We start from the raw sequence: 15000 nt of genomic DNA, 5'->3' as shown, positions 1-15000 counted from the left end.
ACACACTGCTCTCTCTCCTCTCTATAATACCTGACACACTGCTCTCTCCCTCCTCTCTATAATGCCTGACACACTGCTCTCTCCCTCCTGCTTTTCCACTGGACCCTGACTGCTGCTGTGGTCACCCCTTCTCTGTGCCACTGACGTCCTCTCTCCCCACCTGCCTCTCCACCAGTGATGACCTACATCTTTGCCACTGGTCCTGTGACCGCCACCCCTGCAGTGCCTCCCCTCCTTCTCTGCCTGCGCTGCCAGTTCAGCTGTATGTGCCTGCTGCCCTGTTCTTCACAGCTGTGACTGCAGACCCCAGCCCCGCACTCCGGCTCACCCTTCCCTCTCTTCTTTTACCCAACACACTCCACTACAATTCACATCCATTCTCTTCTTCGCTTCGCCAGCATATACTACAAGGTCCTGCTGGCCCCTCTCTCTGCCAGTGATGACCTCTCTGCCTACCTCAGGTCCCTGTGGCCCCTCTCTCTGCCAGTGAAGACCTCTCTGCCTACCTCAGGTCCCTCTGGCCCCTCTGCCAATGACGTCCTTTCTCTTCCCCTCCAATCCCGCTGACTGCCACCCCGCAGCATCTCACCTTCCGTCCCTACCAGCCATGAACTCCCACATCCCAGCCAGCTCATCCAGTTACGTGCCAACTGCTCCTGCAGCGGTTCAGCCCCTGGTCTTACCAGCTGGGAACCTCTCCTAGATCAGTCCTCAACTGCCCAGCCTCACCATCACCACAGCAGCCTAATTACCACGGCCTGACAGTGGTGTCTACCAGAGACTCCAAGCCAAACTTTGGAGTCCACCCCCTGGATCCTTCATCTGCAGTCCTCTGCTTCATCTGTAGTCCTCTACTTCATCTGTTCTATTCTCATTTTCCCTCCTGAATTCCTCCTCCTTCATCCGGTCTATTCTCATTCCCCTCCTGAATCCTCATTCTCACATCTATTCCATTTCCTCAATAAATAATATTCTATATTTCAATGTCTGGTCATTTAAAACGGATGAAATGAAGCCGGAAACTGGCTTGCTAGTAGCATACATCTTAAAGGGTAGGTAGGATAAACTGGGCCATAGGTAACATATGAAGCAGGAAACTGTGTTAGTAGTAGCATATATCTTAAAGGGGAGGTAGCATAAACTCGGCCATAGGTAACATTTCAAGCAGGAAACTGTGTTAGTAATAGCATATATCTTAAAGGGGAGGTAGCATAAACTCGGCCATAGGTAACCTATGGATTTGCATTAGTATATGCATCAACATTTCCAATGCAAAGTTTCACCTCACTTTTCTATGTTTCAAATGAATTTAAATATGCACTCTCTAATTCTCTCTTTCTCTTTCTTTCTTTCTCTCTCTCGGAGGACCTGAGCCCTAGGACCATGCCTCAGGACTACCTGGCTTGATGACTCCTTGCAGTCCCCAGTTCACCTGGCCGTGCTGCTGCTCCAGTTCCAACTGTTCTGCCTGCAGCTATGGAACCCTGACCTGTTCACCGGACGTGCTACCTGTCCCAGACCTGTTGTCCCAGACCTGCTGGAACCCTGACCTATTCACCGGACGTGCTACCTGTCCCAGACCTGCTGTTTTCAACTCTCTAGAGACAGCAGGAGCGGTAGAGATACTCTCAAAGATCGGCTATGAAAAAGCCAACTGACACTTACTCTTGTGTTACTGACTTGTTGCACCCTCGACAACTACTATGATTATTATTATTTGACAATGCTGGTCATTTATGAACATTTGAACATCTAGGCCATGTGCTGTTATAATCTCCACCCGGCACAGCCAGAAGAGGACTGGCCACCCCTCATAGCCTGGTTCCTCTCTAGGTTTCTTCCTAGGTTTTGGCCTTTCTAGGGAGTTTTTCCTAGCCACCGTGCTTCTACACCTGCATTGCTTGCTGTTTGGGGTTTTAGGCTGGGTTTCTGTACAGCACTTTGTGATATCAGCTGATGTAAGAAGGGCTATATAAATACATTTGATTTGATCCTGCTGATGTTAGCTCTACCATCCTGCTGACGTTAGCCCTACTATCCTGCTGACGTTAGCCCTACCAGCCTGCTGATGTTAGCTCTACCATCCTGCTGACGTTAGCCCTACTATCCTGCTGACGTTAGCCCTACCAGCCTGCTTATGTTAGCCCTACCATCCTGCTGATGTTAGCCCTACCAGCCTGCTGACGTTAGCCCTACCAGCCTGCTGACGTTAGCCCTACCATCCTGCAGACGTTAGCGCTACCATCCTGCTGACGTTAGCCCTACCATCCTGCTGACGTTAGCCCTACCATCCTGTTGACGTTAGCCCTACCATCCTGCTGACGTTAGCCCTACCATCCTGCTGACGTTAGCCCTACCCTCCTGCTGACGTTAGCCCTACTATCCTGCTGACGTTAGCCCTACTAGCCTGTTGACGTTAGCCCTACCAGCCTGCTGACGTTAGCCCTACCAGCCTGCTGACGTTAGCACTACCATCCTGCTGACGTTAGCCCTACCAGCCTGCTGACGTTAGCCCTACCATCCTGCTGACTTTAGCCCTACCAGCCTGCTGACGTTAGCCCTACCAGCCTGCTGACGTTAGCTCTACCAGCCTGCTGACGTTAGCTCTACCAGCCTGCTGACGTTAGCCCTACCATCCTGCTGACGTTAGCCCTACCATCCTGCTGACGTTAGTCCTACCATCCTGCTGACGTTAGTCCTACTATCCTGCTGACGTTAGTCCTACCAGCCTGCTGACGTTAGCCCTACTATCCTGCTGACGTTAGCCCTACCATCCTGCTGACGTTAGCCCTACCATCCTGCTGACGTTAGCCCTACCATCCTGCTGACGTTAGCCCTACCAGCCTGCTGACGTTAGCCCTACCATCCTGCTGACGTTAGTCCTACCATCCTGCTGACGTTAGCCCTACCATCCTGCTGACGTTAGCCCTACCAGCCTGCTGACGTTAGCCCTACCATCCTGCTGACGTTAGCCCTACTATCCTGCTGACGTTAGCCCTACCATCCTGCTGACGTTAGTCCTACCATCCTGCTGACGTTAGTCCTACCATCCTGCTGACGTTAGCCCTACCAGCCTGCTGACGTTAGCCCTACCAACCTGCTGCTGTTAGCCCTACCAGCCTGCTGCTGTTAGCCCTACCAGCCTGCTGACGTTAGCCCTACCATCCTGCTGACGTTAGCTTACCAGCCTGCTGACGTTAGCCCTACCAGCCTGCTGACGTTAGCCCTACCAGCCTGCTGACGTTAGCCCTACCATCCTGCTGACGTTTGCCCTACCATCCTGCTGACGTTAGCCCTACCAGCCTGCTGACGTTAGCCCTACCAGCCTGCTGACGTTAGCTCTACCAGCCTGCTGACGTTTGTGTGTGTGTAAACGTGTATGTGTATAAGTGTGTGTATACATGTGTATGTGTGTGTGTGTGTGTGTGTGTGTGTGTGTGTGTGTGTGTGTGTGTGTGTGTGTGTGTGTGTGTGTGTGTGTGTGTGTGTGTGTGTGTGTGTGTGTGTGTGTGTGTGTGTGTTACCTGGGACATCTGGGGTCGGAGGTTGATCTCTCGGAGGTTGATGGCGTGGGGTAGTAAGTTGTTCAGCAGCTGACAGAGCAGGACTCCATCCCTCAGAGCTTGGGCTAACTCACACACCTGAGCACTGTCCCACGTTACCCTGTGACTCTCAGGGAGCACCCTGCACTCTATCAGCCACACGGCACAGTGGCGCCACAGCTCCATCTCAACCGTAACACCACCACCTGGACACGACAGGAACACAACATGACCGTCAGACAACCAGAAACACTGATCAACCACTGATCAACTCTTTACGCTGCTGCTACTCTCTGTTTATCATATATGCATAGTCACTTTAACTATACATTCATGTACATACTACCTCAACTGGGCCGACCAACCAGTGCTCCCGCACATTGGCTAACCGGGCTATCTGCTTTGTGTCCCGCCCACCACCCGCCAACCCCTCTTTTACGCTGCTGCTACTCTCTGTTCATCATATATGTATAGTCACTTTAACCATATCTACATGTACATACTACCTCAATAAGCCTGACTAACCGGTGTCTGTATGTAGCCTCGCTACTTTTATAGCCTCGCTACTTTTATAGCCTCGCTACTTATATAGCCTCGCTACTGTATATAGCCTCGCTACTTTTATAGCCTCGCTACTTTTATAGCCTCGCTACTTTTATAGCCTCACTACTGTATATAGCCTGTCTTTATACTGTTGTTTTATTTCTTTACCTACCTATTGTTCACCTAATACCTTTTTTGCACTATTGGTTAGAGCCTGTAAATAAGCATTTCACTGTAAGGTCTACACCTGTTGTATTCAGCGCAAGTGACAAATACACTTTGATTTGATTTGAACCCCACCACACAGTGACGCCACAGCTCCCGCTCAACCGTAACGTGACCACCTGGACACGACAGGAACACAACGTGAAACATGACCGTCAGACTGTCTTGTCATGTCTCTCTGTCCGTGGCTCTCAGGGAGCACCCTGGCCTCTGTCAACCACACAACGTATCATGAACATTAACACAACATAACCGTAACACAACCTCAATATAACGTCAAACATGACCCTCAGACAACCATAAACACCACCACATTGGACACTATCAGCCACACTAACGCCACAGCTGCATCTCAACCTGAACACGACCACCTGGACACAGCAGGAACATGACCACACTAGACCTGTTTCTAGACCTGTTTTTATATATGTTTTATATCTGCTTGGCTTCCCTGAACTGTTTCTAGATCTGCTTGGCTTCCCTGAACTGTTTCTAGACCTGTTTCTAGACCTCTTTCTAGATCTGCTTGGCTTCCCTGAACTGTTTCTAGACCTGTTTCTAGACCTGTTTTTATACATGTTTTAGATCTGCTTGGCTTCCCTGAACTGTTTCTAGACCTGTTTCTAGATCTGCTTGCCTGTGAAAGCGTGTCCTCAGACCGTTAGTAACCCATGTGTATCTATAGGGAACTAACTACAGACTCATGACAAGGCTCCAAATATTCCACCAACTTTACGTAATACAAAAACTTTTTCTTCTCTCTGCATTGTTGGGAACGGAAGGGAAGGGCCAATCAGCCGTCAGTAAGCATTTCACTGTTAGTCTACACCTGTTAGTTTACCAAGCGTGTGAGGAATACAGTTAGATTTGGACTTCACCTAACTTATCTAACAACAAAAAAGTATTTCTTGCCTTCTTGTTCTCCTCTTCTTCAGGTCTGTCGTTCTGTTCTTCTTGCTCCTTGTTGATTTGTCTCCGTCTGTGTTCACCTCTCCTGTCGTCTTGTCATTGTCTCTTGTCGTTAGTTTGGCCGTCCTCTCCCCCTGTGGTCGCTGTTGCGAGGTGGGTGTTGCGTTCTGCAGAGCTGCAGATGGAGGAGGACTCTTTTAACTGTACCACTTCCCCTTTCCTCTGTCATACACACACACACATACAGACACGCGCGCACACACACACAGAGAGACACGCGCAGACACACACACAGAGAGAGAAACACACGTACGAGAGACACAAACAGGCGCAGTATACTCAGTATGTGAACGTGTGAGATCACAAAACCAACCACAACATTATCTACAAAGCACACATTCAGAGAGGAGCTCCAGTGTGACAGAGACAGGATGAAAATAATCTCACTGCTGAAGTTTGCAACATGAAAATGCACATGGTTCTAGAACGCCAGTGAGAGTAGAATCCATTCCCATAGTTCATGTATTAACTGATTAACACATCAGAAACTCTACTTATCCTAACTAGTAGTTCATGTATTAACTGATTAACACATCAGAAACTCTACTTATCCTAACTAGTAGTTCATGTATTAACTGATTAACACATCAGAAACTCTACTTATCCTAACTAGTAGTTAATGTACTAACTGATTAACTCATCAGAAACTCTACATATCCTAACTAGTAGTTCATGTACTAACTGATTAACACATCAGAAACTCTACTTATCCTAACTAGTAGTTAATGTACTAACTGATTAACAAATCAAATCAAATCAAATGTATTTATATAGCGCTTCTTACATCAGCTGATATCTCAAAGTGCTGTACAGAAACCCAGCCTAAAACCCCAAACAGCAAGCAATGCAGGTGTAGAAGCACGGTGGCTAGGAAAAACTCCCTAGAAAGGCCAAAACCTAGGAAGAAACCTAGAGAGCAACCAGGCTATGAGGGGTGGCCAGTCCTCTTCTGGCTGTGCCGGGTGGAGATTATAATAGCACATGGCCTAGATGTTCAAATGTTCATAAATGACCAGCATTGTCAAATAATAATAATCATAGTAGTTGTCGAGGGTGCAACAAGTCAATAACACAAGAGTAAGTGTCAGTTGGCTTTTTCATAGCCGATCTTTGAGAGTATGTCTACCGCTCCTGCTGTCTCTAGAGAGTTGAAAACAGCAGGTCTGGGACAGGTAGCACGTCCGGTGAATAGGTCAAGGTTCCAGCAGGTTTGGGACAACAGGTCTGGGACAGGTAGCACGTCCGGTGAACAGGTCAGGGTTCCATAGCTGCAGGCAGAACAGTTGGAACTGGAGCAGCAGCACGGCCAGGTGAACTGGGGACAGCAAAGAGTCATCAAGCCAGGTAGTCCTGAGGCATGGTCCTAGGGCTCAGGTCCTCCGAGAGAGAGAAAGAAAGAAAGAGAAAGAGAGAATTAGAGAGAGCATATTTAAATTCACACAGGACACTGGAAAAGACAAGAGAAATACTCCAGATGTGACAAACTGACCCTAGCCCCCCAACACATAAACTACTGCAGCATAAATACTGGAGGCTGAGACAGGAGGGGTCAGGAGACACTGTGGCCCCATCCGATGAAACCCCCGGACAGGGCCAAACAGGTAGGATATAACCCCACCCACTTTGCCAAAGCACAGCCTCCACACCACTGGAGGGATATCTCCAACCACCAACATACCATCCCGGGACAAGGCCGAGTATAGCCCACAAAGATCTCCGCCACGGCACAGCCCAAGGGGGGGCACCAACCCAGACAGGAAGACCACGTCAGTGACTCAACCCACTCAAGTGACGCACCCCTCCCAGGGACGGCATGGAAGAACACCAGTAAGCCAGTGACTCAGCCCCCGTAATAGGGGTAGAGGCAGAGAATCCCAGTGGAAAGAGGGGAAACCGGCCAGGCAGAGACAGCAAGGGCGGTTCGTTGCTCCAGAGCCTTTCCGTTCACCTTCACACTCCTGGGCCAGACTACACTTAATCATAGGACCTTCTGAAGAGATGTGTCTTCAGTAAAGACTTAAAGGTTGAGACTGAGTCTGCGTCTCTCACATGGGTAGGCAGACTATCAGAAACACATCAGAAACTCTACTTATCCTAACTAGTAGTTAATGTACTAACTGATTAACTCATCAGAAACTCTACTTATCCTAACTAGTAGTTCATGTACTAACTGATTAACTCATCAGAAACTCTACTTATCCTAACTAGTAGTTAATGTACTAACTGATTAACACATCAGAAACTCTACTTATCCTAACTAGTAGTTAATGTACTAACTGATTAACACATCAGAAACTCTACTTATCCTAACTAGTAGTTAATGTACTAACTGATTAACACATCAGAAACTCTACTTATCCTAACTAGTAGTTCATGTACTAACTGATTAACACATCAGAAACTCTACTTATCCTAACTAGTAGTTAATGTACTAACTGATTAACACATCAGAAACTCTACTTATCCTAACTAGTAGTTCATGTACTAACTGATTAACACATTAGAAACTCTACTTATCCTAACTAGTAGTTCATGTACTAACTGATTAACACATCAGAAACTCTACTTATCCTAACTAGTAGTTCATGTACTAACTGATTAACTCATTAGAAACTCTACTTATCCTAACTAGTAGTTCATGTACTAACTGATTAACACATCAGAAACTCTACTTATCCTAACTAGTAGTTCATGTACTAACTGATTAACACATTAGAAACTGTACTTATCCTAACTAGTAGTTAATGTACTAACTGATTAACTCATTAGAAACTCTACATATCCTAACTAGTAGTTCATGGATTAACTGATTAACACATCAGAAACTCTACTTATTCTAACTAGTAGTTCATATACTAACTGATTAACACATCAGAAACTGTACTTATCCTAACTAGTAGTTAATGTACTAACTGATTAACACATCAGAAACTCTACTTATCCTAACTAGTAGTTCATGTACTAACTGATTAACACATTAGAAACTCTACTTATCCTAACTAGTAGTTAATGTACTAACTGATTAACACATTAGAAACTCTACTTATCCTAACTAGTAGTTCATGTACTAACTGATTAACACATCAGAAACTCTACTTATCCTAACTAGTAGTTCATGTACTAACTGATTAACACATCAGAAACTCTACTTATCCTAACTAGTAGTTCATGTACTAACTGATTAACACATTAGAAACTCTACTTATCCTAACTAGTAGTTCATGTACTAACTGATTAACACATCAGAAACTCTACTTATCCTAACTAGTAGTTAATGTACTAACTGATTAACTCATTAGAAACTCTACTTATCCTAACTAGTAGTTCATGTACTAACTGATTAACACATCAGAAACTCTACTTATCCTAACTAGTAGTTCATGTACTAACTGATTAACACATCAGAAACTCTACTTATCCTAACTAGTAGTTAATGTACTAACTGATTAACACATCAGAAACTCTACTTATCCTAACTAGTAGTTCATGTATTAACTGATTAACACATTAGAAACTCTACTTATCCTAACTAGTAGTTCATGTACTAACTGATTAACACATCAGAAACTCTACTTATCCTAACTAGTAGTTCATGTATTAACTGATTAACACATTATAAACTCTACTTATCCTAACTAGTAGTTCATGTACTAACTGATTAACACATCAGAAACTCTACTTATCCTAACTAGTAGTTCATGTACTAACTGATTAACTAATCCGAAACTCTCAACTCTGAAAGTGACTCTGAGTTAGTTTAGCAACAAGTAACAACCGAAGGAACTAAATAGTATTTCCTTAATGCCTCATGTCCTCCCTTCTTGTCTCCTTCTCCAAGCACATTGGTGCAGAAGCTCTGAGGTTCCTCCCCTTGGATCTCCTCCTCCAATGGGTTTTGAGAAGAGGCCAAGGAGAGAGGAATCAAGGAAATACCATTGACCCACAATAGAGATACAGCTTTATAGGGAACTGATGCCCTCTAGTGCCACTAGCAGATACTGCTGGGCAATTACAACTGAAGGCTAAAAGCACAGACACACACACACACACACACACACACACACACACACACACACACACACACACACACACACACACACACACACACACACACACACACACACACACACACACACACACACACACACACACACACAGCTTGTATATAATTTGCCAAACAAACTGTTGATCATTCTGTCTCCTCCCTCCCTCCCTCCCTCCCTTTTTCACACTCTCTTCCCTCCCTCCCTCTCTTCTCTTTTTCACACTGTCCCCTCCCTCCCTCCCTTTTTCACAGTCTCTTCCCTCCCTCCCTCTCTCCCTCCCTCCCTCCCTTTTTCACAGTCTCTTCCCTCCCTCCCTCCCTTTTTCACACGGTCTCTTCCCTCCCTCCCTCTCTCCCTCCCTCGCTTCTCTTTTTCACAGTCTCTTCCCTCCCTCCCTCCCTTTTTCACACGGTCTCTTCCCTCCCTCCCTCTCTCCCTCCCTCGCTTCTCTTTTTCACAGTCTCTTCCCTCCCTCCCTCCCTTTTTCACACTGTCCCCTCCCTCCCCCCTCTCTTTTTCACACTGTCCCCTCCCTCCCCCCTCTCTTTTTCACTCTCTCTCTTCCCTCTTCCCTCAGAATGTTAGAATCCTGTCTCAACTTGCATGCTCCGTCCCTTGACTTGAGATACAGATTCCTGCGTGGGGACTGGCTGATTCATGGGGCCCCCCCGGGTCCATCGTGGGGTCTGATTGGCTGAGGAAGCAGCACTACTGGTTTGAGGGATAGGGGGCCACTGGTTCACAGACCGGGGGGAGAGAGAGAGAGTAGAGTCAGAACCAGCTCATCTCAGGTAGGTGCTACATGTCTGCACTCTGAAAACACTGGAACTGTGTGTGTGTGTGTGTAACTGTGTGTGTAACTGTGTGTGTGTGTGTAACTGTGTGTGTGTATAACTGTGTGTGTGTGTATAACTGTGTGTGTGTGTGTATAACTGTGTGTGTGTATAACTGTGTGTGTGTGTAACTGTGTGTGTGTATAACTGTGTGTGTGTATAACTGTGTGTGTGTGTGTGTGTGTGTATAACTGTGTGTGTGTAACTGTGTGTGTGTGTAACTGTGTGTGTGTGTAACTGTGTGTGTGTATAACTGTGTGTGTGTATAACTGTGTGTGTGTGTATAACTGTGTGTGTTTGTAACTGTGTGTGTTTATAACTGTGTGTGTGTATAAAAGTGTGTGTGCGTAACTGTGTGTGTGTGTGTGTAACTGTGTGTGTGTGTAACTGTGTGTGTGTGTGTGTGTGTGTGTGTGTGTGTGTATAACTTTGTGTGTGTGTATAACTGTGTGTGTGTGTATAACTGTGTGTGTTTAACTGTGTGTCAAATATGGTCTATCTCTATCTGTCTCTGTCTGTCTCTCAGACATGAATAATCGCTCCATAGCCTGGTGGCTGAAACAGATAGGACTGCCCCAGTACACCAAGTCACTGGAGAGAGAATACTATGGTCTAGAGGTACCTTACTGTCTGTCTGTCTGTCTGTCTATCTGTCTATCTGTCTGTCTGTCTGTCTGTCTGTCTGTCTGTCTGTCTGTCTGTCTGTCTGTCTGTCTGTCTGTCTGTCTGTCTGTCTGTCTGTCTGTCTGTCTGTCTGTCTGTCTGTCTGTCTGTCTGTCTGTCTGTCTGTCTGTCTGTCTGTCTGTCTGTCTGTCTGTCTGTCTGTCTGTCTGTCTGTCTGTTTCTTTCTGTTGTTACTAAACTGATAGTTACAGCCTTCATTTCTCTCCATCTCTCTCACCCCAACCACTCTTCTCTCTCACCCCAACCTCTCTCTCCATCTCTCACCCCAACCACTCTTCTCGCTCTCACTCTCTCCATCTCCATATCTCTCCCTCTCCTCTCCCCCTCTCTCACCCCAACCACTCTTCTCTCTCTCACTCTCTCCATCTCCATATCTCTCCCTCTCCCCTCCCCCTCTCTCACCCCAACCACTCTTCTCTCTCTCACTCTCTCCATCTCTCTCACCCCAACCACTCTTCTCTCTCTCACTCTCTCTCTCCATCTCTCTCACCCCAACCACTCTTCTCTCTCACTCTCTACATCTCCATATCTCTCTCTTCCCTACCCTTCTCTCTCACCCCAACCTCTCTCTCTCATCTCTCCCTCTCCACTCCACCCTCTCTCTCACCCCAACCTCTCTCTCTCATCTCTCCCTCTCCACTCCACCCTCTCTCTCACCCCAACCTCTCTCTCTCATCTCTCCCTCTCCACTCCACCCTCTCTCTCACCCCAACCTCTCTCTCTCACCCCAACCTCTCTCTCTCACCCCAACCCCTCTTCTCTCTCCCTTTTCCTCACCCTCATCTCTCTCTCTCCACTCCCGCTCTCTCACCCCAACCTGTCTCGCTCTCTCATCTCTCTCCCCCTCTCCCCTCCCCAACCTGTCTCTCTCTCTCCCCTACCCTTCTCTCTCACCCCAATCACTCTTCTCTCTCTCTCTCTATCTCCATATCTCTCCCTCTCCCCTCCCCCTCTCTCACCTCAACCTGTCTCTCTCTCTCCCCTACCCTTCTCTCTCACCCAAACCTCTCTCCCTCTCTCATCTCTCCCTCTCCACCCCCCCTCTCTCTCACCCCAACCTCTCTCTCTCACCCAACCTCTCTTCTCTCTCCCTTTTCCTCACCCTCATCTCTCTCTCTCCACTCCCCCTCTCTCACCCCAACCTGTCTCTCTCTCTCTCTCTCTTACTCTACAACTCCCTCTCCCCTCCCTCTCACCCCAACCTGTCTCCCTCTCTTTTTCATCTCCATCTCTCTCCCTCCATCTCTCTCTCTCTCCAGGGTTTGCTGTATGTATGTGATGTCGATCTGAAGGAGGCAGGAGTAGATGATCCCAGTCACAGAGACACCATACTGTCTCAGCTGCTGCGACACAGACAGACACTAGACCCACACTCTGGTAACACACACACACACACACACACACACACACACACACACACACACACACACACACACACACACACACACACACACACACACACACACACACACACACACCATACTGTCTCAGCTGCTGCGACACAGACAGACACTAGACCCACACTCTTGTAACACACACACACACACACACACACACACACACACACACACACACACACACACACACACACACACCATACTGTCTCAGCTGCTGCGACACAGACAGACACTAGACCCACACTCTGGTAACACACACACACACACACACACACACACACACACACACACACACACACACACACACACACACACACACACACACACACACACGTATACACAAGCACATGAACCCACACACACACACTCGTCTAACCTGTGCCCTTTGTTGTCCTATCTCAGGTATGGTGGAGGAGCTGAGGGTGAGCAGGAAGTATTCTCTGGGCTCGTCTCTGGACCTGGTGAGAATATAGAATATAGAACATAGAATGTAGAACATAAAACATAGAACATAGAATGTAGAACATAAAACAGAATATAGAACATTCAACTTAGACTGGTTCTATCCTTCTCCCCCAAGTGTGCATTTGTTCACTCTCCTCGCCAATACAATGCAATGAGGGGGAGTGAACAAGTGCACACTTCAGGGAGAAGGGTGCAAAACAGAATTGGGCTAACGAGATGAGGAAGAATGAATCTACTTCCTCAATCAGTAAAATCTCTAGAAGATGAATAGAACTCTTCCCAGCCAATAGAAGTGACCAGAACCCCTGGATCAGGTTGCTCATGTTGTCTAGAAGATGAATAGAACTCTTACCAGCCAATAGAAGTGACCGGAACCCCTGGATCAGGTTGCTCATGTTGTCTAGAAGATGAATAGAACTCTTCCCAGCCAATAGAAGTGACCGGAACCCCTGGATCAGGTTGCTCATGTTGTCTAGAAGATGAATAGAACTCTTCCCAGCCAATAGAAGTGACCAGAACCCCTGGATCAGGTTGCTCATGTTGTCTAGAAGATGAATAGAACTCTTCCCAGCCAATAGAAGTGACCGGAACCCCTGGATCAGGTTGCTCATGTTGTCTGCTTGGTCTCTCCAATGGCTCTACGTTCATTTGTTCTGTTCTGGCTCTATAGGTGAAACCCAGGAAGGATCTGTTCCGTCAGAGTGTTCTGCCCCGCCTTCGACGCAAGGTTACAGTCTCCGCCTCCTGTTCACAGCTCCACCCACTGGAGGAGGGGCTCAGCCCTGGACTCGCCCCCGAGCAGACAAGGAAACGCAGGTACAGAACTAGGATTATACACTTTCATATCAAAAGACTGGGAGGGTTTGAGAGTGTGTGTGTGAGGGGGTTGGAGGTTGTGTGTGTGAGGGGGTCGGAGGGTGTGTGTGTGTGTGAGGGGGTTGGAGGGTGTGTGTGAGAGGGTTGGAGAGTGTGTGTGAGAGAGGGTTGGAGGGTGTGAGTGTGAGAGGGTTGGGGGGTGTGAGTGTGAGAGGGTTGGGGTGTGTGTGTGAGAGGGTTGAAGGGTGAGTGTGTGAGAGGGTTGGGGGTGTGTGTGTGAGAGGGTTGGGGGTGTGTGTGTGAGAGGGTTGAAGGGTGAGTGTGTGAGAGGGTTGAAGGGTGAGTGTGTGAGAGGGTTGGGGTGTGTGTGTGAGAGGGTTGAAGGGTGAGTGTGTGAGAGGGTTGGGGGGTGTGAGTGTGAGAGGGTTGGGGGTGTGTGTGTGAGAGGGTTGGAGGGTGTGAGTGTGAGAGGGTTGGGGGGTGTGAGTGTGAGAGGGTTGGAGGGTCTGTGTGTGAGAGGGTTGGGGGTGTGTGTGTGTGAGAGGGTTGGGGGTGTGTGTGTGAGAGGGTTGAAGGGTGAGTGTGAGAGGGTTGGGGTGTGTGTGTGAGAGGGTTGAAGGGTGAGTGTGTGAGAGGGTTGGGGGTGTGTGTGTGAGAGGGTTGAAGGGTGTGTGATGGTTGGAGGTTGTGTGGTTTATCATTAACCACACCGTCATAAACACAGCCCTTTAAACAGGAGTGTGTCAACAGAACAGTAATGAATGGAGCAGGGACTATGTGGCCGTCTGTCTGTCTTCACATAGTTGTCTGTTTACCTGGTATTATTAAACCCGATATGTTTGTTACAGAGCCTCCAGAAAGTTTCATTCACAAACCTCACCTTGTTCCACATGTTGTTGTGTCAAAGTGAAATGATGTTATTAGACACAAATGATTTAGAAATGAAAAGCTGAAAAACACAGATTTAACCACAAAGACAAAGACCAGGGAGGTTTTCCAGCGCCTCGCAAAGAAGGGCACCTATTGGTAAATGGGTATAAATAAATTAAAAAAGCATCCATTGAATATTTGAGCGTGGTGAAGTTATTAATGACAGTTTGGATGGTGTATCAATACACCCAGTCACTATGAAGATACAGGCGTCCTTCCTAACTCGTTTCCCGGACAGGATGAAAACCACTCCGAGATTATCACCATCAGACCAATGGTGACTTTAAAAAACAGATGATAGGAGAAAACTGAGGATGGATCAACAACATTGTAGTTACTTCACAATATTAACCGAAATGACAGAGTGAAAAGAAAGAAGCTTGGACAGAATATAAATATTCCAAAAAATGCATCCGTGTTTGCAGTAAAGCACTAAAGTTAAACTGCAAAAAATGTCCTGAATACGAAGCGTTATGTTTGGGGCATATTCAATACACCATATCACGTAGTACCACTCTTCATATTTTCAAACATGGTAGTGGCTGCATCA

The 15000-nt window shown here is 47.1% G+C and overlaps 2 protein-coding genes across 8 annotated transcripts in view; one reads left to right on the top strand and one right to left on the bottom strand.

The window, feature by feature from the left end:
• Nucleotides 1-5459, bottom strand: part of LOC106594609 (proto-oncogene vav) — a 38139-nt gene extending 32680 nt beyond the window's left edge. For all 5 annotated transcript variants that reach the window (XM_045710406.1, XM_045710410.1, XM_045710412.1 and 2 more), the window contains exons 1-2: nt 5223-5459; nt 3525-3748 (exon numbers count right to left, since the gene is read on the bottom strand). In XM_045710406.1, coding sequence (XP_045566362.1) covers nt 3525-3728 — 204 coding nt within the window. In that variant the 5' untranslated portion in view covers nt 3729-3748; nt 5223-5459. The remainder of the gene's footprint in view (nt 1-3524; nt 3749-5222) is intronic.
• Nucleotides 5460-9882: 4423 nt separating this feature from the next.
• Nucleotides 9883-15000, top strand: part of LOC106592903 (breast cancer anti-estrogen resistance protein 3 homolog) — a 27238-nt gene continuing 22120 nt past the window's right edge. The window contains exons 1-5 of one of the 3 annotated variants that reach the window (XM_045710389.1): nt 9883-10116; nt 10685-10776; nt 12102-12219; nt 12642-12700; nt 13375-13520. In XM_045710389.1, the coding sequence (XP_045566345.1) occupies nt 10687-10776; nt 12102-12219; nt 12642-12700; nt 13375-13520 (413 nt within the window). In that variant the 5' untranslated portion in view covers nt 9883-10116; nt 10685-10686. The remainder of the gene's footprint in view (nt 10117-10684; nt 10777-12101; nt 12220-12641; nt 12701-13374; nt 13521-15000) is intronic. The other 2 variants (XM_045710382.1, XM_045710384.1) reach the window with 2 other exon arrangements.

This window comes from Salmo salar, chromosome ssa02, assembly GCF_905237065.1.
Source record: "Salmo salar chromosome ssa02, Ssal_v3.1, whole genome shotgun sequence".
Taxonomy (NCBI): domain Eukaryota; kingdom Metazoa; phylum Chordata; class Actinopteri; order Salmoniformes; family Salmonidae; genus Salmo; species Salmo salar.
Note: the sequence above shows the minus strand (reverse complement) of the source record. Positions and strands in the feature narration are given on the sequence as shown.